Source organism: Harpia harpyja, chromosome 18, assembly GCF_026419915.1.
Source record: "Harpia harpyja isolate bHarHar1 chromosome 18, bHarHar1 primary haplotype, whole genome shotgun sequence".
Lineage (NCBI taxonomy): Eukaryota > Metazoa > Chordata > Aves > Accipitriformes > Accipitridae > Harpia > Harpia harpyja.
In genome coordinates, this window is record NC_068957.1 from 2423622 (window position 1) to 2447182 (window position 23561).

The window sequence follows — 23561 nt, forward strand, 5'->3', positions numbered from 1 at the left end:
ACCAACCATGGGAAGCGCAGTGCCTCTGCTGAGGCAGAGGAGGCAATAAGGACACTTTCCTGTCGTGCATTGTGATGATTTGTGCAAGCTGTGCAATTGCAGCTAGTTGTGGAACTGAACTGACTTTAACTTGTTGTCATGGAGTCACCATTCGTGACACTCAGCCATGCTGGACTGGAGCTGAACTGGCAACTTTAAAATTAAAGACCTCCTCAAGTTGCACAGCTGGCAGTGCCTTCAGCCAGGATGCCTGGAGCTCCAGTCTTGCCGAAGCCTTTGCGCTCCTAATCATGAGAAGGCCTGGGTCTCTGCTCATTTATTCCAAGGATTGTAGTTAAAGAAGATAGAAAAGCCTTTTGCCTTGGATGGTGCGGATATAACTTTCTGCATTATGTGCTACGTACACTGGTCTTTGCCCATAATTCAAAAATGAAGATTGATAACTGACAGAGATATGGTTATCTTCTGGGGAATATGCAATATTAAAGGAGCCTTCTGCTATCGTTATCCCAGTATTTATCCATTCTACTCCCTCAGCCTGCATTTCATGTCGGAAAGCTGAGCAGATAGACAGACATGCTCAGCAAAGCAACATTCACCTCCCCACAGTTTTGAATGACTGGCATTTTGAACTTTGAAATGCACTGCAAGTGCTAAAAGAGCACTTAAAAAGCCACAGCTGCATTGAGTTGGGGTATAACTTATATAAGCCAGATTCAACTCACATGATTTAATTAGTTGTCCAGTATTTTCTATTTTCAATCTTCAGGAAGTTTGGGGGGTTTCCTTGCTGGTCATATACTGATCTTTGTCTACCTCTGTTAAGGTGCTTTGTAAATAATTTTGCAATGTTGCGATGAAGGAATACAGTAGTTTCATGAAGAGGTAATGATCTCCAGCAGCAATAGCTTTTAGGAGTTTTTAAGACCTAAGACTATTGTCTAAGAATTACATTCTCTCTCTTTAATAATGCCTCCCTGGGTTATCTGCAGTGAGTCGGGTTCTTGAACACCACCTTTGCTTTTCTACCTCCAGATGCAACCCCGATGGGCAAAAAATTGTGGTTCACGAGAACATGTTCATAGGCAACAAGATCAGAAGCATTGAAAACATAACCATGAAGCATGGGGATAAAAGAAAGGTATGTGTCTGATGAAAATCTGAGCAATGATGTCATGGAATAGCAGTGGGCTTTATGGAGGGGATGCTGCGCTCACACAGAGCTCTCTCCCCACAGTTCCCAAGCTACTGTGGGTTGTTAGCATGCTTTAAATTCCACAGCCCTGGGATCATTTTCAGATCTCTGCTGTTTATAAATGCCGGGATTCTGGCAATGATGTCACATACCCTATTTAAAACTCTCCAAAGACTTTTGGGTCAAAAACCTCTCTGTCTCCCTCAGTCTTGAGAAAGTGTAAGACTGGTTCAGTGCAAGAGGGGTCCTGTGAAGTGCACACAACTGATAAGGACTCTGAGTTCATTAGAATGCTTAGCACTTAGAGAGCACTTTGTACTGCCCAACCTTGCCTACTCTCCCAGTAGCAGGAGTTAAACAGCTGTGTAATTTAAGAGGCCTACGGTGGCCAGAGATAGCTGGCCTGATTTTCAGAGTGTGTAAGTGCCTGCAGTACCTGCCTGTTTCGGCTGGAGTTGTCAACATTTCTTTACCCATTTGGGTTGCCAACCATGTTACCGAGCCAATGAAGGTGGGAAGATCTCCTTCCTTCTACACTTCCCTGCCAGCTTCCCCTTCCAAACAGCACTGGGAGCACACTTTCTGCATGAACTGCAAAGATCCCAGCCATGAATTATCTGTCAAATGCCTCCCACGTACCTGTGGTGATACTGAGTGATACTGTTTATGCATGTCCATGCTAATCCTTGAGAAAGTGCTGCAGCTGTTCTGCCATAGATTCACAGACTTCTGGCTATGCCTTGGAGAAGATACTGTGGTCTGGCTCAGACAGTTGTTTTACCCCTGTTGGACTTACAGAGGTCTGTGGCTTTAGGAGTGGTTTTGCAGCTACAGGTTTCGAGGTGGGTGCTCCAGATAGTTTAGTGCCTAACCCTGCAAGGTGCTGAATGCTGCAGTTTATCTCCTGGTATACCTTTAAGCATATGATAATTCTTGGGCTACTCCCATGCTTAAAGTTAAGCACAAGGCTAAAGTGCTCTTCTGGATTGGATCCAGACTAAATCAGCATCTGGCAGGATCAGTGCCTTAGCCATCTGCTCTTTCTCATGGAGACTTTCCAGCTCTAAACATAACCTAAAACAGAGCTCTGAAAACATGGAGGTTGGGCTGGGAAGGAGAAAATTGGTGTTCGCATTTCATTCCTGAGTTTTCCCCTTGCTGGATTATATTTATAAATCAGATTTGTTTAGATGGCATAGTGCCCCTTAAGCTCTGTTTTTAATGTATTCTCTAAGAATTTTAGACCTTAGGTAAAAGCAACTACTTACAAAGTGCTAATTATTTGTGAAAAATGGAGGTTGGTGACATGTGCCTACAAAGTTTCTTCCTTTTCTTAGACTTTCTGGTTGCTGCATGGATTGACAAGAGTTTTGCAGCTCTCATGGCTACTGTTTCTCTCCATATACACAGTCTGTCTAAATATACGATCTAGTTATGTTAGTCCCCATATAAAAGTGAAGAGTTTCACAATTGCTGTGACTCAAAAAATATCTGTTGGTTGCTGAATTGTCCCACATGCTGGCATAGCAAGACACCTCAACAACACAAAATTAGAAACATTTTTCTTTGTTTTATGCATATATACACCACTCCCATTTCTTCTTTTACCAACTTTGCTGAGGCAAATATGCACTTGGGTGAAATTTTAGTGTGCTAGTGGACTTAAGATGGGATTTGTTTGCAGTCTCTGAATGAGGTGTTTTAGGAGTACCACAGATTTCCTGGATCCAGCGGGACACTCAAAACACATCCTCAGTCTATGCTGGTGCATGATTAGGGACTTCCCAGCTTTCCCTTATCACCTAATTTCCCTAGAAAGAAAAGTTGCAGCAATCTCCAGGTATAGCAATCAGAGGAAAAGTAGTGCTCCCCTCCCACAGAGAACACCATAGCACCTACCCACAGGTCAGTTCTGACATCACCACGTGCCCGAGTTTCCTGCCTGTAAAAAACACGGTGGACACTACAGTGCTAGGAGAAGGGAGGTGCAACTGCTTCGTGGAAATGAGGACCATGAGGGAACCTCAGTACAAGGACCCCACGCAGTCCTCAAAAGGACTCCTCTTGTTACCTAAGAGCTTTGCTGCTGCTTACACCTTGAGTACCACAAACAGCCCCGAGGCTGCTTCTGCACAGCCATCTCTGCTCTTTCTATAGACTGCAGGCATCCTGAAGTGCTCATTTTTCAGACATGTTCAAAAGCTCAGCCTACAACCCTTTAACTTAAGCTTTTACATCTTTCATTATTAAAGTTTCATAAAAATACTTCTTTACAAGTTACATAATTTTCAATTTATAGTATATTCATTATTTTCATCTCCTGCTGATTCACTGGCTGAAAATGCATTCTGAGGTGTTTCCTAATAATTTTTATGTCCTGATTAAGATTTATTCAAATTAATAAAACTAGATTTTATGAATCTCAGGTTTCAGCACTTTGTCTCCCTGCTTACATTAGCAGACAATTCCTCTCTTTCCCCCTTTCTGAAGTCCAAGGCTATCCGTGTTAAGTGGAGTCTTTAGATAATAGAATATAATTCAAAAAAAAGACACTGATGAAAACTCATAGCCTTCAGACTTTTCCTTGTGTTTTATCAGTCGGTACTCCCACCAGAAATGGAATAGACAGGAAACAGCCCAATCCATTCCCACCATGTCCTAGCAAGTAATTCATCTGCATAGACTAGCCAGATGAAATAATAAAGATATTGGAGTCTGAGCGCAGCTTTTATTGACTGTGTTATGAAGCTGGGATTAGCTGAGATTGGTTATTTTTCCTGTGTGATTTGAGCCTGTCCAATGATAGCTGAAGTCTCAGAGCAGAAGGTGGAATTTACCTCGTCTCTAAGATTTCTCAGCATCTCTAGAGTTCACTCTCAAAGAACTGTTGCAATATGTGCTGGTTCAGTAACATGAAAAAATGCATTTTAGAGCTGCTAAGAATATGGGAGCAAACCCCCAGAAATTACCAGATCCAGAATCTTGCTTGAAAGCTAGCTTGCAGGGCTGCAAGCAAGGATTTTTCCAGCTGACCACTGATGCTTGATGTGATCTTTCATCACATCATGATCTTTAGACATCTATTTGACAAAAGTGGCATGTAAAATTGAGATCTCTTGTCATCTTTGTCATAATGATTATTCCATTATTATTCCATTATTATTCCACAGATAGAGAAGTGAATTTCACCCCCTCCTGTCTTCTAAAGGATAAGTCTCATTCCTAAAGGAAAGCATGTGGTTATCGTTAACATTATGATGTACTTCACTGAAGTTTTGGTCAAATAGTGGTTGACGCAATTGCATCATGCTAGTTTAATTTTCCCAGTGGTTTTGAGTCAATATTGAACTTTTCACTTTGTGATTTAAACTAATGTGTAGCTACCTCTGAAGACTGCTTTTTAACACCAGGTGAAATACCTGTGATTGCATGAATTGCCTGAATTTCCTCTTCAAGTTGCAAGGAGCTAGGTTGCTGTTTTATTTTCTTTCCTGTTAGTAAACTGAACATGCTGGTCTCAGCTTGGGAGCACAGGACATAGCAGAAAAGAATAGCAAGACCCATACATAATTCAGTCCTCACTGGGGGTTTCTTTTCATCTCTTTTCTCCCTTTCATGTATATATGAGAGAGTGGCCTGGCCATGTGGATGTTTCCACAGTGAAACTCACACATCTCTTTTGCTGGTGAAATTCATAACCACTCAATTACATTGACCAAAAAAATGCCAGGTTTAAGCGTCCTGAAGGAACAAAAAGACTACATTAGAGTAGTGGGATGCGTTTGGTGAAAAGTATGTGAGCAACTCAGTAGGGCTGTTTAAATCTGTCGCCCTGTATGGGTGCCCATTTTGGTGAGTTCCCACAAGCCTTGTTAGTCTCTGGCAGGGGAAGGTGAACAGTCATGCGGCTGCTTTTTTGAACAAAGCATCCACTCTCTGGGAGACTAGCCCAGATGTTTCAGGCACTACCCAGGTCTTCTTGAGAGAGCTGGCTAGCAGCAGGGACATAAGAAAAGGCCCTCTGTCTTCCCTGCCCTCTTAAATTCATTAGCTGAAATCACTGGGTGCAAGGAAGAAGCATGGGGGTGGCAGTTGCTCATACCTACCATTGGTTGGTATATGAGATATATGAGGTTGTTCATACCTACCAGTGCTACCATAAGTAGCCAGCACCTACCCACGTGCCCTAGGGTCAGAGAGTGATCAGTCCATCTGTACTAGAAATGTATACCAGTTCCTCCAGAGACATCTCAAACCTCCAGTTTCCTCCAGTTTCCTGCCCTGTCCAGCGCCTTTCCTGATCACACGGTACTACCATCAGTTCTGCCATACTCTGTAAGGAAGGCAATGGTTGTTCTCACTTTACAGGGAGAGAAACACCCACCGCCAGAGATGAGAGCAAACCCTAGAAGTTCTCAGTCAACTCACAGACTTCTCTTATCACTTGTCCTCAGTCCATCCTTCAGCATGATTTGAATGAATGAACTAAGATCATGGATCAGAATTGTCAGGCTATAAAAATAAGTGTTATTCTGTGCCATTCAAGTAGATGGATTGGGAGCTAGCTGAATATTTTCTTTGCGGGGTCTTTGGTGAAGCTGCTATAATTTCATCTCCCTCTAGCCACCTCCACCCCAGCTCTGCCAGTTAACAGCTGAGAAGTTTTCCACCCACTTTTTCTAGTCCTCATCCTCACCCACATATAGCTAACGAAGTGAAAGAGAGAAGAATTGTTAACTAAAGCCGTTGGAGGGAGGGATTAGACAAAGGAAAAAGAAAGCAAGGAATAACAAGATATATTAATTCATGCTGGCTCCAGCTTAAAAAAAGGTCTTGCTGCTCTGTCCTTACTACAAGATGTCTTAAAACACTCATGGTATATGGCTGTGGAATGTTATTTGGCTGCTTCTAAAATAGCTTGTTTTTATCAGTTCGGGAACATTACAGTGCAAGACATATGGACTTTATTGAACTATTCCATTATGAGTTTTCCCAGCAGCAATGTCTATTTACTTGTCATAGCTGTTCTTCAGAGATGCGTCATTTTATTTCTTTTCTTACTGAGTTTTAAACTTAGTTTATTCTTTTATAGTAATTATTTATTAGCTAATAATCCCTTCTTTGGGCTTGCAGTATTGGGTGGCCTTTAGGTTAAGTAATAGGAAATGGAGCCCTTTACTTCCAAATTCAACACAGGCAATCAAAACTGGTCCGAAGGATGTTTAGTGTTTGGTATGCAGTGAACTCACAGGATCTCAGTCCAGCTCCCACTAGGAAGATGTCTAGACATTACATGCCAATAATTTGTTATTAATTACCAATGGTTCCAGCGCAGTCTGCACAGAAGCTAAGGACTGAACAGCCACGTAGTTTGTGCTACCACTTGTGGCTGGAGTACCTTGGCAAGGGTTAACGTGTCATTTAGCCTGAACTGCTCTTGACTAGGACATGGGATGGAAGGTAAACTAAAAAGTGCAAACTTCCAGGCTGTAAATAGTTCATGAATAGTAATTTCACTGAAGAGATACAATGTTTCGAGGCAATTGCAGATTTCACATAGGCATCGGTATTTAGGCTTAGCAGAAAGTGCTGTGCTCTGTCTGGGAGCAGAGTTTTCTGATTAGAAGGCATAAGAAACAGCTTTGATGTGAGCCCTGCTTTGAGTAAGAGGTGGGACAAGAGACCACCAGCGGTTCCATGCAGCTAAAGTCTTTCTGTGATTTCATGACTCTAAGATGTGGTAAATGCCCACGTGCCTCAAACTTTTCTATCCTGGCTCTGATTCCAGAAATGGAAAATACTTTGCCAGGTGCATGAACTAAGCACACAAAGTAGATTATCCCCTCAGAATTTTTTCCACTCTATACTAAAGGTCCCCAAATGCTGGGACTGTGCCACTCCACTGAGAAAGAGAGAAGTCTGCTAACAGTTTTCGCTGTTAATAATGGGAAAAGATTCCTATGTTTTGTTGCTTGAGTTCAAACCATTTTCTCATTCAACTTCTTTTTGCAGACTTTCCTTGAAATGGTTGCATTGAAAATATAGGGATGGCATTTAGAAGAACAAAATCCTTACCCCTACCTGCCACTATGACCAAGTACAGACAAATTTCAGATTTTCAAATTTTCAAGTTTGTTCAACTTGGGTTGCCTACAGTAACAGATGATGAACAACTGCCAAAACATCAGCACTGTGAATACTATGGGGTTTAACATCTGGGTTAATAGGGATTACTTTTCAATGGGATCTCCTTTATTGATTTCAATGGGATATCCCTGACCTACAGATACTACAAAAAGCAGATACCACTGCTGGCTTCCTAATGTTTCTTTCAGGTCCCTTTTGGTAAAAGACAAAACTATGTGGTCTTATAGAGGGAAGGAGGATTTGGATGCCCTTTGGTATAGCATGTTAGTGTTCCATAACATCACTCTGTTGAGGACTAAACCTGGATCAGGTTAGTTTGGCAACTGAGAACTTTATTTAAGATGCTGGAAAGATAATTGGACTCCCAATCTCAGGATCCCTACCCAGGAGCACACAGCTAGAGAGAAAAGCTGATGCATAATGATTTCAAGAGATTCATCTTATTACAAGAAAATCACTTAAAATCATTCATTTCTGGCTCTGAAATCACATATATTTCTCTGCTGGATGCTGCTGGTTTAAAAGTCACATTTTGAGGACTCTGGGAGGTGCTAGTTCTAAGACAAGAGAGTAAAGTGCGTTATCTCTTGCGCTCAGGTGTGTAGCAAACTGGTATCCAAGCGCATAACAGTGATTTTGAGCATACAAACAAGAAAATTACTTCCTCTCTTTTCCTCAGTAAATTTTTCCCAAGAATTTGTCCCCAGATTGCTTCCCACCATCATTTTAACAACTTTTTCACCTTCACATCTAGACACAATTGAGATTAGCTCAGATGAGGTCTTGGTACAGCTATTTGCTCTTTTTTTTTCCCCCACTACCATGTCAGACTTTTCTTGAGTTACGTAGTTAAAGACGTTAGCATCTGTGTGTGTTCATAAGCGTATGTGTGCGTTTACCTCTGGGCCACCAAATACAGCTTGAGGCATTGCCTCAGTTTTTAGAAGAGTCACAGTGTAACCCCTAACACTTTGGACATATTCCAGAATGGATAATTACATTCCCCTTAACGATTTTAACTCGCTCTACAGTATTATCCTCGACTTCCCATCTAGAGCTGTCACTTAGCAAGACTAATAGCTCTTAAATAGCTGTCCAAATTTATCCCCTTCTGTCCTCAGCACGTACATTTATATTGGCTTTTTCTATTCCCAAATATAAAATTCTAAGATCCAGTAATCATGAGAAGAAAGATCTTGGTCCTGATTCAGCAGTAATTCAAAAGGCAGTGTCTAATGCTTAAAGTCAGGGGTGGTGCTCTGAACATGTGCTTGTTAATAACCTGTGGCATTAGGCCCACTGCTACAGCAAGAGAAAAAGGAGGAGGAGCAGAATGCTTCTCTGGGTGATTTTATACCCAAGTTAGAGCTATTTTCACATCATAAATAAATCAGAACGGCACAGCTCTTTCTTTGGTGGACACCAGAGGGAGCTGGGTTTACCGGTCTCCTGTTTTCACCCCTAAATTTGGTTTGTCCCTATTCTTAGTTAATTTCTGTGTTTGGTGCCTATGAAAAATAGATTCTTTTCCACTTACCCGTTATTCTGCTGAAAATGTTCCTCATTAGAACGTAAAATGCACATGGGATCAAAACCTTTGAAACTCATTTCCCTACAGGATTTAAAGTGCCAAAGCTCAGAAAATCTTAAATAATTCTCTGAAAATACATCCCACACAGCTATAGACACATTCATGGTGCAGCTTTATGATGAGTAAAGGAATGTCTTGTGTGAGTTTAGTTTAGGATATTAAAAAGAAAGTCCAGAGATGCTTTTGTGCACTTCAAAGCACTCTCTGGAGATAAGGACAAAGGGCCAGAGGGTGTTATAAGTTTTGATTCTCAAAGTCCTTAGAGAGGACGGCAAAGAAAGTGATATTTGTTCCAAATGTGAGGGCTCAGAGTTCCTCAGGTGAATGGCTGCAGGGGAAGCAAAGTAATCTTTCAAGAACATCTCTGTCTTGGTGGGTTAGACCCTGCTTTCTTGCTAGCAGCCCAAAGGAAGTACTAGAAATAATTAAAGCCATGACCTGTGGATAGTCCTCCATGAGCTTATGACGTTGCATCACGACAGGGACAGGGGAGTGCCATATGGCTGGCTCCTCATTAAGAAGGCCCTATACAGAAGCAGAGGCTTAGGCTGTTTAAGGAACACAAGTTCTTAAGGATGTGTTTGAGTTCGGCCCCATGAGTAACTGAACCACTTCCTTCTTCTATGTGATGAAGCCGAGGGCAAGTGTTCCTTCATTCTCCTTCATGATCCTCCCTTTCTTTCTGCATTTGCCAAGTGTCTGAGCACAGGCAGCTTCTCCAGAGCTTCCCTACTTACCACACAAGTTCTGGTAAGGCTCTGAGGAAGGATTATGGAATCAAAGGGCTTCCAAGCACAATTTGTAAGAGTGAGCTGGGGCCCAAAGGAGTCACGTCCGTCCCTCCCTTTTCTGGGGTTATATCAAAGCAAAACAAAATCCTGCAATATTCTTTATACCACATTCATATGAATGACCTGCTTTCCACGCAAATGTGGGTGTCCTGTTACCCAAGGAAACCATAACTAAAAAGCGGAAAAGAAAATAGGTGAATGTGGGGCTTCATTTCCAGTGTCTTAGGTTAATGTCCCAGGTCCTCCACTTTAGCTTTTTGCTGATGTTGTCACACAAAGACCTTCGCAGTCTATCAAAGGGGAACCCTGTTTTTCATGGGCGAGACAGGAAGAAAAGAAGGGGAAGGTTTAGGAATGAGGAAGGAAGAGAATTAACTGGGCTGAGGTGATGTGAGATGAGAGACCAAAAACCTAATAAAAGCACTTGTCTGTGAGCTTCACTCATTAGTAGAAACTCCTTTGTTAACTGTTTTTCTACCATAAAACATATAGTTATCCACTACTTTCAAGCCTCTCTGCTAAGCCTACACTACACTCAAAGCCTTTACTTCTTCTCTTTGTCTGGCAGATTGTGAGCACACTAACTACGGAAAACAGCAGTGCATCAGGAATCTATTACTGTGTGGCTTCAAACAAGATCGGTGAAGAAGAGAGGAGCATTGAGTTCTACGTCTCAGGTAAACGACACAAGAGACACTACACAAAACCTAAATGCTGATGATCTGATTTACCTTAAAGTTCTATATGGCTGGTGAGTGCTCATTAAAACTTCTGGGAACCACTGCACGTCGTGTTTTCAGAGCACTCCCAATCACACAGTCCCAGGTTCTTCACCACATGCAAGGCTGGGTCCTGCGTCAGTGCACAGCTGAGTTTGACATGTCCAGCATCAGACCTGATGCCCCTTTTGCCCTTCTCAAGCTGCAGATGCAGGCCCTGAGTCTAGCTACCTGTGTCTTAAAGCAACACTCATGACATTTCAGCGCTGTCCTCATGAAACCTCTAGCAAGAGCCAAGTCCTTTGTAGTCTTCCAAAGGCCTGAAGCCTCTCGCTGACTCAGGAGAATGGTTGGTCTCCAATTAAGTCAGCAGACAGAGCAAAGGTGAACTAGGCCAATATTCAGACCTAATCCAGGGCTGATAACGCTGGGAGTTGTTGTGACATTGGATCCCTGCCTGAGCAATTAGCCTTTCCAGTGCCCTTTAAGGAGGGAGGAGGTGGACATGCTATTTCTCCAAAGAACACAAATCCAAACAAATATCTGCTTAACCTTTCAGCACAGAAATTCTTCAGTAGTGAGATCAAGACCTACATAATGCTTTTAGGAAAGATGGGAGTTTAAAAAAAGAGAAGAGTCCAGGGACAGCCTTGTTCAAGTGCTTAACCAGAACAAACTGAACCATTTCTGTGCTCACTTTCCGGATGAGTGGATGTTGGCTGGTAGAATTTGCATCAAAATAACAATTTTTAGAACAAAGAGTGCAGAAGTGTCCTGGAAGGTAAATGTCTGATTCTCACTACTAGGTTTCTTCCCCATGAAGCAAGTTCTGAGGGAGAAGCTCGCTTGTGGCAGTGCTCTGCACTCCTCTGCCTCTCTTGTGTCCTGTGTTGTTTGACTCCATTGCTCTGAAGTAATTCAGCACATTTTAAATCAGGCTAACCTAAAAGGGGCTCACTAAACATTGTTACCATTCTTACTACACAGAAGTGCTAATACGAAAAATGTCATCCAACAATAATGAAGCTGCTGCCATATGGCAGAAAGACTTCACCTCCATTTACAGCTTCTTTGTACTACCCCAATGCCTTATGGAGACAGAAGAGGGTTTAAGCCTCCAAAAGGTATTTTCCAAAGCCCTAATTTACTTAGGAAAAAGCCCTTCAGGGTGCACTTTTGGGAGATACATCTCAGACATAAGAGGTCCTCAAGATGTCCAAGGCAGGCTGAAGACCGGCTATTAATTTTACACTTCGCCACTTCCAAGTGTTGAGTCTTCACGTGGGTTTGTTTCTGCTCTGAATTCTGTCAGCTATTATGTTTGGATGGGTTACTCAAAGCCGTATGTTCCCAAGCTATTCACAGTACTTTGTAATACTTGGTGACTAAAACCAATGCTGGAGCAACTAAATAAGCAACCAGCATAAGGTCACATTCAAAGGGTTAGATCAATCCACACACTTTTCACAACTATGTTTTATTTTAATAATAAAGTTATGTAGGGGTTTTTTTCCCCCACAGTGAGCTAATATTTCAGATTTTTTATTTTAAGATCAATCTAGCAATGTTTTGAGACTAATCACGCAATTTTAATTATGAAGGAAATGAATGACTGGACATTGCTGACAGCGGTTATGGTGGAAATGTTTCCACCAAAACACCAGGAGGTGAATAGGGCTTGACAAGACAGATATATTCTTGCCTGTGAAGAAAAGACTGTGAGTCTGTGACATTCTGGGGAAGAGGCAGATGCTGAACAAGCATGACTGACTTTTATAAGTGCTGTGTTTAAAAATAGTGGTGTTTATGATTAGAAAGAAATGAAATCTTTCTAAATGTGGCCATCCTGATCCAAAAGTAGGTCATGTTGCAGTGGTAAAATAGCAGCAGAGTGACCTGCTGCTGCGTTTCTTTACATGATGGTCCTCTGCCGAGTAATGCATATTACTGCAGCAAGTGGCAGGGCTGCTCTAAGAGCTTCTTTCTGCTGAAGGTCTGCCTCACAGATGAAAAAAACCCACTGTCTTCTACCGGGTGCACTTGGAGGAGGCTAAGCGACTGCCAGGTTACTCTCACCAGCAGTTGCCTCTAATCTCAGTGTTGGAGGGACATTCAGGGACAGTTTGTGAGGTACCAAACAGGGGAAGTCCAAGAGCATAAGGCTTTAAGCGGGCCTTTTTACAATTGCTAGGCTGATTAATTTTATGCAGATCGAAGCTAAAAGCTGAGATAAAGGCTGAGTTAGAGTCTGAGAGCACACAAGTGATGTGTGGGCCTTTAGGACGATGTCTAGCAAATGTTTGTAGCACTTCACAGTGCTCTGGTCTCTGCAAAACAGCTGCTAGTTGTGGGACTCCATAACTAATTCAGCAATCTGTGGATTTTAAAGACCTGATCTCCCATTATCTCCTACCGAAAAACAAGCTGGTGGATCCTGAGCTGCTTTCAAACATTTTGGCTGAATTGAGCTTAATTAATTTCTCCCTGGCGAGAAATATGAAGATGATACAGAGGCTAAACTCTCTTCTTCGCTCAAAAACCTCTTCCACTAGGTCAGGGTTGAAATGTTTTGTCAGGACATGGCAGTGTTACAGAGAAACTTCATCAGGTGTTGTCCAGGCTGCACCTGCTTTCTGGGGACATGCCTTACTTCAATCTGGTGTTTCCATCACCACCATACTAATTTCAGAAAAATGTATTTATCCCAATGGAATAATGTCAACAGCCATTTTGTTCTTCCACTGCAGAGCCCCCACAAAAACTCCCACGGACACTAGAAATAGCACTGGTATCTATTTTTAAATCATTTCTTTGCCAACAGAATTCATTTCAGTGAAGGGTCAACAGCGTTTGGAGATCATGCTGAAACCAAACCATATAAGGGGTCCAACATGATGAGAAATGTTATCATTCAGTGACAGCCCTGAAGCCTCTCTGAGCTCCTTCTGCAGATGTCCTGCCTGTCAATGTCCCACTGAATCTCTCCTGAAGTTGTTTATGGCAGCAGAAACTCCCCTAGCAATGCAGTAGCAGTGTTATCCATCATGCCCTAGCCTAACTCTTTATTCCAGTATTTTTGTTTTGTGTAAACCCTTTTTACTGTTTCTTGCGGTTACAAAATCTGTCTCCTGCCTATCTTGCCTACCACAGTTTTGACATCAGTGTTCCAATTTAAGTCAGATGACTTTTTTGCCATGGGCAGAGGTAATGTGGGCGAGGCATCAGATGCTCAGAACTGCCTCATGTCATTGCCTACCACCGGTTACACACCAAAGGACACTCAAAGCAGACTGCAACCTTCCTAGTGAAGTGAAAAACTGACCTGATGGCTCCTGGCGGTATTCTCTACCATGAACAAGTATTATTTATCTTCTAATCTCTGGTCTGCACCTTGGAAAGGGCAACTATATATTACTGTAGGTCCACATTAAATCAAATTCTAGCCTTTGTATGATTGTACTACATACAACAAAATGGGATCCCACCCATATGAAACCTCTGAATGTTCTTGGAATATAAATGAATTATGATAAGAATAACGAATAATAACAAAAGCCCCTTTTCAAGTGCTTATCTGATTGCAAAAACAACTCAGAAAAATGGAGTTAAAGATTTCTACCAGAAAGAAAATGTTATATTTCAAACATGAGATAAAAATTTGCTATCAGATACTAGAACAATGTATGAACTGGGCTGTTCTACAACTGCTTGCCACTCTCAATTTGCTTATTCCTGACATGTTTACAGGATTTATGAAAAGCTCTGCACTGTTTCAGATGGTAGGGCTCACCCTTTCTTTTTCTCACTCTCCCTACATGCATATGCTTGATAGCAACCCCCCCATCCTGACAGGCACGGGGATGGAATTTGGGAAAGAGCAGAAGTTTTGAATTACACAGATTATTGTGCAAAGCACAGGAAATTAAAACCAATTAATTCCTTGTAAATACAAATGGAGCCAGACTTTCTTTTGATTTATGCTGACTTTTTACCTTCCCCCAATGGCTCATTTCCCTATTTTGCCATGGAATCCTGCACAGTCGAGAGTGAAATTCGCGGCTACTACACTGTAATACAATACAAAAGACAAATGTTTGGTGACTGCTGATAAAAGAGAAAAGGCCCCATGGTGCATTCTTTTAGCCAACTTATTAGGAGTCTTATAAAACACTGTATCTGTTCAGAGAGAGGAAGTTAATCACTGCTCAGGTTCAAGACTGTGTAAGCAAAGTAGCCTAAGAGATGAACTGACTTATAATGTGCTCTCAAAGCTGCAGTTACTCCCCAGATAATCCAGGTAGGAGGAGAAAAGAGAGAGGAGAGCAAGAAAGACTTTTTTTTTCCTCTCTTTCCTTCCACTGTAATGAAAATCAATGAATATTCTATTGGAGCTGAAAGAGCTTCTTGAAAGGCTAACAAGAAGGAAGAGAATAGCACAGGTTCCAGCTAAAAATATTCAAAATGCTAAATAAAAAATGTCAGTAGAAGAAATGATAAGAAAAACAAGCCAGGCCTCTGCTCCCAGAATGTTAAGTTGGTAGAAAAAACCCTGCACTGGTGAAATCCAGCAGCAAGGTGAAACTATCAAGCTTCCTTCACAATTTAGGGCTTAGAAATGAACACATCGAATTAACGGGGAATTTGCACCAAAATGTCAGAGATCTCTGGGTGCTCCAGCCCATGCTGTCACTGCCACACACAAGCCAATGCCTCATCCCAAGAGATGCAGTATTTTCCTTGGGGTGGGCTTTCTCCCACAGCCATTCAGGGAAACTCACCCTGCAAAACAAACGGGGCTGCAAGTTGTAAGAAGAAATTCTCCTGAAGAAAAGGCTTCCTGAGAGGCAGAAGCAAGGGCAAATGGGGCTGCCAGCCTAACCGCTTAACGCCAAGGTTAAGCCATGACAAGGGGTTCACTGTGTTTTACCCCAGGTAACGTGATCAAACTCCTACCTCATCACTTTACCTGGAATCCCTTTATACTTTCACTGAGACCCAGCACTTAGGATCATGGGATAATTCAGGCTGGAGGGGATCTCAGGAGGTCTCCCAGACCACTGAGCTTACTAAAGCACTGAGTCTAACCAAAGATCCATCTACCTTAGTACTGTAACTCTTGCTGGAGCAAATAGCAAATGCTTAGAAGAGAAACTAAGAAACAGGCAATTTAAGAGGGCACTTTTTCCCTATTTCGGTTTGACAGATTCAGGAGAGACGCTGAGATGCTGCTCATGCCACAGCCCAGTGTTTTCACTGGACCTTAATTCTTCCTCTTTAGAGAAGTTCTGCTGGCCTCAGACTTTTCACCCTTTTTGATAAGCATCATCTTGACATGTTAGAACCACAGGACATCAGATGTGAAGAATGGATGTATTACACAAGTCAGTCTGAGCGTGCAGCTAGCACCAAGCAAGAAAGAGAGCAACTGAGCCTAACAAAACACTGCATAAAGTAAACTGAAATTTCATGAAAAGGAAAGAAAAGAAAAATAACAATTGCCACAGCTGTGGCCTGAGGGGTGTCTTCTCTTTCTGGATCTTTTGTAAAACATTTTTGGTGCCAGTCTTTAAAAACCATGAAGCAAAGCTTATTGGTTCTATTCCAGATGACTTGTGAAGAAGAGAGACTTTTAATCATATCTGAAAGCTCCTTCAGGGCTCTGTATTTTATATAATATATGGTTTATTATAAGGCAGATTGGTTATTTCAACAGCCTCGCTATTTATGTTCAACTATAGCTTCAGCAGAACTTTTTGCAAGAGTCGGCAGTGTGACCCCCTGGCCAAATTCCACGTCCCATGTGGAATTTGTCAGATTGCAAGTGCAATGTGTACTTGCTCCCCTTTAACTTCTGTCCTTCTCAAAGTACCATCCATTTCATCCTAGCTCAAGAAAGCATCTTACTAACAGCTTGGTACTGAAGCAACAATCTATCAGATTTATTGCAAACAGTGTTCATGTTCAGAAGGTAATCCAGAGCAAGTCCTCCTAAAGTGTCCCACCCCTGTACTACACCTGGTAAAATTTATACGGGGTTCCTTGTAACTCTCAGCTGCTTTAAAATCCTGACCTAACAGACAGAAGCATAATTCCAGGTCACTGTGGTTATCAATGCACTTTCATTCAAGTCTGCTGGGTGGATAGATCACTGAAACTAACAGAATAAAAAGGGAAAAGAGTATCTTTCAGACACAATTTAATTGTAGGTCTCTGGCAGCTAATGCAGTAATAGGAATGTGTCTATAGGCCAGACTCTGGCATTCTACTCAGAAACATGTTTTCTTGTCTTCAAATGGATTCAGTTTGCCACTTCAGGAAAACTGATTTTTTTTTCTGGAGTGAAAAGTTACTAAAAATAGAACAAGAAACAGCTTACTCTTTTGTGGATAGATTGGACTCATGCCTCAAAGTATTTCTCTGCTAAATATAAAGGCCTCAAGGACTTATACATCATTAGATCAGTTAATCCATTCAGTGACCAAGTAAACATCCACCAAGGCACACGTGATGAAAATAAATATCGGCATAGCTGAAATAAGAGAGAATTGGGAAGATTGTTCAGTGGTGAAGAAAGAGAGTGTTACTTCTGAGAAATGGGAATGGGTTTCTTTATTCTTATGCAATTATGCTTTCAAGCACTGATTGCAGATAGAAAGAGAAGAGCTCGCGAACACATTTGTCTACCTGGATGGCAGTCTCTCTTGATTAAACTCTCTTAGTCCATTAACTGCTTCTATATATAAACTTGCAATTCATTACTTGAAAATGTAATTATTAGAATGCTGGGGGCCAAATTACCACAGGTCAGCACTGAGACAGGAGAGGTACATTCATTTACCTAATTCACAAGCACCAGTGCCTGTTTGCACATGCAAATGTGGGTCTCATTAAAATTGGCTCATTCCATTATGGTTGGTCTTTGAAATTTGACCATCAAGTTACAAACGGGGAGCCAAAGATCTTCTCAGTTGTGACTTAATTGCAAACATGTTTTCTCTTCCTCCTAGATGTGCCGTTTGGGTTGCAAACAGACCCACAAGTCACAACCATTGTGGGGAATGATGTCCGGCTGACCTGCCGGGCCTCCAAGTACATCTACAGTCACCTGGCCTGGTATTACCCCTCCTCAGAGGCGGCTCTCAGTGACTCAGTGATCAAGACAACTGACAACTATTCCATTTCTTTGACATTGGTCATTACTAATGTCACGAAGGAACTGAGTGGTCTCTACAAGTGCAGAGCCCAGAACCAGCACAACAGCACCGACACACTAGAACAGCACACTCAGCTCCTCGTCAGAGGTAGGTCCTCCCAACAGAAAATGGTAGTGGGACATGCTATCGTTCTGCTGCCAGAGCAGAAACACTGTGCATCTGCTGCTCCCTTTGAAGCCTTTCAAAGAGGAAGGTGCCCAGCATTTCTTAGGGACTGTCCTAATATAGACTTTGTGCTCTGGTTTGAGGGTTTTTTTGATTACTGTATGTGGATTGACACGTAGCCATACATATTACTCATCCAGCCACTGCTGGTTTTGTATAAAATATTTGCCTTACACATAAAGGTGATTTCAGCTGCATTTTATCTTCCTGACTCCATGCTGGGTACAGATACAGTGTTGACTGAGGAGAAAAGGCATCACCCACCATGTGAGTAACAGCACAACCCTATCATTTGGGACTGTCAGCCCAGATCTGTATGACTTTGGTAGAAGACTCCACGCACTCACAGCTGCCAGGATGATACTAATACCTAAGTAGATTTGGACCCAGTAGATGTAATCACAAATGTCACTGGTCAAGTGTATATATAATCAAGTGACATGTACCATTTATTCTGGGTAAGTGGGATACACTTCATTGTAATAACAGTATTTTCTTACTTATCCCCAACCCCCCAACTCTTCTATTTTCATAAAAATAGTAATGCTACAGATCCTGAAGCCTGGCTTCTTTGGCTATGTGAATATAAAGGGCAGGACACTTCTTCCAGTAGAAACTCACTGAAAATTAGTGAAGTTTCTTCTGCTTCATAGTGAAGAAAGTGAGTGATTGGCTCTAAGCCTTCTCAGAAGAAAAAGTGCTGCTGGGATGGGTGAATTTATTCGCTATCATCCAATGGTGAAGAAAAACCCAAAGCACAGAAATGGAGTAGAATTGAAATAAACAGCAGCAAGCCAGGGTGCAGAAGACAGAGTTCTTCAGAAGCCGAATTAGACAGTGATTTTCAAATTGGCTTCTCTGCTTACATTAATGGCTAATGAGACATCGAAGGGACAGCTATGCTGCCATAAGCACTTGTCACTTAGGTGAAAAACAGGCCATGCAGTGCTGGCTTCATCCTTGTTTAAGTGAACGAGCACATTTCCCATGCAGTCTCCTACCCCGTGCAGCCAACATCACTCTCACAGTCCCTTCCCCCTCCATGCAGGCACACACACAAGGAGAAAATGCTCACCCACACCACAGCTGTGGCTAGCACAGCTCAGATACCTGAGTGGGAGGTGATTTATTTTAAGAAATGGCATAAGCACCTGCTTCTTCCTGAAGTGCAGAGGAAGGGAAAGAATCTCACCCTGGTATTACAGAGTGCTAGTGGTTTGGCTTTTTCCCACAGCCGGTACTGGAGCCACCTGTCAGCATCATCTGCCATGGAGGCACTGGGCTTTCTCTGCACTCTGCATTCAGGCAATTCACTTTTCTCTCCCCTGGCAGATATTTTTATTCATTTAGTCAAATTTCCACCTACACAGACACCTACACATGATGGCTATGGGAAAAACATAGCTAAACTGGGAATACATCCATTGGAGAACTGGAACCTTGATCATATTCTTCTGAGAATTACTGGGCTCTGTTATTTGTCTGGCACATGTCAGAGAGGCAATTCTTCTGGAGAACATGCATGGAAATGCTCCTCCAAACCAGCCCTCCTCCCCCTATACAAACAAGGTCTTTTAAACGTACTAACACCCATCAGCTATTGTCCTTATTGCAGATTTTATGTATTTTTTATGCTGTGCTTGTGGTTTTATACATTGCTTTCCTGTACCTTTCATAAATGAACATAAAGTGGAGGTTAACATGCTTTGTAGTAAGCAGATAACTGCACTCATGATGGAGGACACAGAATCCTTAGAACTGTTTCCTCTTTGCCTCTTCCTTTCTTTTTTTATATTCACTCTGCATTCGCTCTACCCACTCACTGTCCTCTCTTTTCTTCAGAGGATGAGAAACTCAAGGACGTTCGAGCTGAAGCCGAATCTAAGCTTAGTCAGTTTGAAAATAAGCCAAATAAACTCACCCACTCCTCCTATAATCTTTGGGGGGATTTTTGCTACCACTCATCAACCAAATCTTTGCCACTTCCAGCCCAGAGAGGCCATGCAGGTGGCCAAAGGAGAGAAGATGGCAGAACTGAGGGAAGTGCCTTCTGAAATCTTACTGTGTACTGTTTTCCTTCATGACTGTAGCAAAGGCAGCACCATATGTGATACAAAACCTCACAGATCTGGAGGTTAACATCAGCGGCAAGATTATTCTGGAGTGCAGAGTCAGTGGAACGCCAGAACCTCAGATTACGTGGAGGAAGAATGGCTACCCCATTTCAGCAGCATCAGGTGAGCGTACTTGCTTCCCGAGCATGCTGTGGTATTGTATGTAACACAGGATAATGGACTTGCAGGTTCACCACAAACATAGGACCTACAACTCCACGGCTACTGCAAGCATGGCTGAGTCTGGATGGTATACACAACTTCGGGAAACGCACGCACAAATCCAAATATATCAGACCACTGCAGTAGTCTCCAACTTGAGCTTTGAGGTCAAAGCTGCCAACCGGTTGCAACCCAATGCCTGCTTATGCAGCTTGCCTTCTGCATGTGGCAGTGTTCGTGTCTGCAGAGTCAGCCAGATAGTCTGCATACATTAGCATAGCATTAGGAAATCAAGGAGTACAGCATGCTGCTGTTCAGTCTGCTTGTGTGAGACAACAGTTTGTCTACAAAACGGAGACAGAGTGTATCTGCTTGTCAGGTGGGTCTGAAAACACAAGCCTGAACTGTCAGATATCCTTGGGGCCTGATGAGAATATGTTGCAGCAAATTGTGGGCAGTCACCTAACAGCGAGGTCCAGGGCACACCATGGCATATTACACATCCTTTCTTTACCTCCCACAACTTAGTAATGAGAATGTACTCTCAGCTCAACTGGTATAGAGCAGTACAGGTGCAGTGCTACCATGGGCAGGGAGCATGGGCTCCCTTGTCTGAGCCTGGAATTCCTTCTCAGCTCCCTGTCCTGAGATCTCCTATAAATCATGAAGAATCCCATGTCAGTAGCTGGTCCTGTGACTTTAATTTTGCATCTTGGACTAGGTAGGAAATCCAGGATCATCCATAATTCAGATCAGACCATTCTGAGAGAAACTCTTTATAGCTACTGAAATTTTATAAATAATTCTAGAGGGACAAGCACGTAACTCATCCAACCAGTGGAAACGTAAATAAACTATTTGGAAAAAGCACCTCAGGGTAAATATTTCAGCACAGTGCGTGGCAAGTTATGTGCAGCACTCTTCTTAACAACAGGATTCATAGGCACAACACCCAGAAACTCAAAATGTCCTTCCCTTTTGGATTCAAAGTCTGACCTGTTTCCCTATTTCTCCCCCAAATATATCCTTAGTGAAGCAGATGAGCTCGCAGTTTTGTGCCAAAAATCAGGAAAAATTAAATGTGGAAAATTAATCAGGAAAATTAAGGAAAAGACTCACATAGGTCATATCTAGTCACCCTACTTCTTCCCACTCCACCTCTAGCCCCCGGCTGCCTGTGAATCCAGGACTGCTCCACGCAGTGATTTTTCCAGGGATGTGCATAACCTGATTCCATGTTCCACATGTTAGAGCTCCCATCACTTCCCACAGCCCCCAAGACATTGGCTTTCTCCAATAATTTCCCTGAGTTCCCTTTTTTCCCAATGTATCTCATTGCTATCAGAAAACCTATCTTCCCATCACTTCACTAAGCTTCATAGAAGTTTTCTTGGGCTCTGTCTGCTCATAATAAATTAACAGCCACATTTGCTGTTGGTTAAATGAACCCCAAGCAATTTACACAGGTATTGAGGAGAAAAAAAATGTCAGGGAAAGGTTGTTGCCAGACCACAGTGAGGAGCATAGTATTAAAATGCCTCCTAACAACAGCGCATACCAGGCCTGCGTGGATGGGAGCTGACTTTCAGTTCTCTTGTCTCATAAAAGCATTTGTAGGCAGGTAGGTTATTGTGATAATATTAACCAAAATCCCTTACAACAGGAATTTCCATGGAAAATAATACCCTGGTCATTGAGCGAGTGAAAAAGGATGATGAAGGGCTCTATGAATGCAAAGCATCTAACGACATGGGCCAAGACAGCACATCAGCCTTCATTAAAATACAAGGTGAGGTCCAAGCTAAGGCGAAATGCATATATTGTGTTGGACTGAGGAGAACTATTGTTCAGTCATGGACTTTGGCTACATTTAAAATTTGGTTGTACATTTAACCTACAGGTTCTGAGGAGAAATCCAACATTGAAGTTATCATTTTGGTCTGCACTGGTCTAGCCGCTACCCTCTTCTGGCTTCTTCTGACCCTATTCATTCGGAAACTGAGAAAAGTAAGAGAGCTTCCCTATTGCACAAAGGGTCTGGGATTGGGCCCAGTTTATGCGTAGTATCAGAGTTTAGGGCAGAATGTTTGGGACAGGTAGTAGAAGGACTGTGCAAAATGTTCCTATAAAATTTCAGTCCAAGATTTCTGCTGATAGTCCTTTGACTTCTCAGGAGATCACTTGCACTTGTGAGATTTCTACCCACTTCCATGGTACCATAAAATCAGGCTCCTCCCTCTTCATGAGTCAAACTGGCTTGCAAGATTAGGAAACCGAAAAAAATCCTAAATCCCCTAAAATGAGGGCTTGATTTCAGCACTTGTCCTGTAAGATTTCTCTGGAATGTAGGTATTAAAGGGGGCCCTGTTTTAAGAAAGATCCTAGGATGTTTGCTCTAGAAATGAGCTCAAACAACACAGCTTATTTTGTCTCCAAGACTTCCTATTCTTTCACCTCCCTTTTGTGACTCAAAAAAGTAAAGTTTCAGTAAAGATCCAAGGAAGTGAGGTCTGTTTTTCCTAAAACAAACAGCAAACAGAAAGGCAACCACAGCTCTCTGCTCTGAAGCTCATCAAACTACAGTCCCAGTGTTGATCCCCAACACTTGAGTAAAATTTCCCCTCCTATTGCAAATACAGTGATTAAATTAATGTTTTCCTCCCTGACCTCAGTTTAACAGTTGTGGACAACAGTGAATTTCCTATTACATTTTACACCCATGCAAGTCTGCTCACAGGACCCACCAAATCACAATTTCTCACTTAGCAGCATTAGAAGTAGCAGTTTTCACCAGCTTTCAATCAATTTTAAATTGTAATAAGCAATAGCCATGAAGTGGATAACTATGGAGAATCAAGACTGCAAAACAAAGCACTATGAAAATGCCAAAATGCTCTGCAGTGCACCAGGAAATGCAACTCGTGGAGTTCCCATAGAAAAGTACTGATTTCCTTTAACAGATACAGGTAGAAGACAGTGATAGATTTTGTGTCCTCAGAGTGTTTACCAACATTAATCAGTGACTCTTTCCAACACCTATGAGTGGCAGGCATACGTAAACATTTATTTCTCAGCTATAAAAAACCAGAGAGGCAGGAAGCTGAAGTGATGCATTCATGGTTCCGAATAAAATTCACAGCTAAGTCTGGAATTCAGGGAACTCCCCAGACAGCACTCAGTCTTGTAGATGACAGCTCGCTCTCTCCCATTAGAATTGCAGGGTAAATACTGTGAATAATTTCTCCACACCCTGTTTTTAGCCTGATGCCACAGATATTAAAACAGGATACCTGTCAATTATAATGGATCCAGAGGAAATGCCTCTTGACGAGCAGTGTGACCGTCTTCCCTACGACAGCAGTAAATGGGAGTTCCCAAGAGACAGACTGCGGCTGGGTGAGTGGTTTGGGTATTACTGCTGTAAAGAATGATTTCTAATGCTCCTCGGTTTCAATGGATATGT

General features: G+C 42.2%; 1 protein-coding gene across 3 annotated transcripts in view; it reads left to right on the forward strand.

Moving 5' to 3' along the window:
• LOC128153871 (vascular endothelial growth factor receptor kdr-like) overlaps positions 1-23561 on the forward strand; it is a 141545-nt gene that overhangs the window by 80234 nt on the left and 37750 nt on the right. For all 3 annotated transcript variants that reach the window (XM_052813743.1, XM_052813744.1, XM_052813746.1), the window contains exons 11-17: positions 1036-1141; positions 10293-10401; positions 17451-17744; positions 19913-20059; positions 21762-21887; positions 21999-22105; positions 23359-23494. In XM_052813743.1, the coding sequence (XP_052669703.1) occupies positions 1036-1141; positions 10293-10401; positions 17451-17744; positions 19913-20059; positions 21762-21887; positions 21999-22105; positions 23359-23494 (1025 nt within the window). The remainder of the gene's footprint in view (positions 1-1035; positions 1142-10292; positions 10402-17450; positions 17745-19912; positions 20060-21761; positions 21888-21998; positions 22106-23358; positions 23495-23561) is intronic.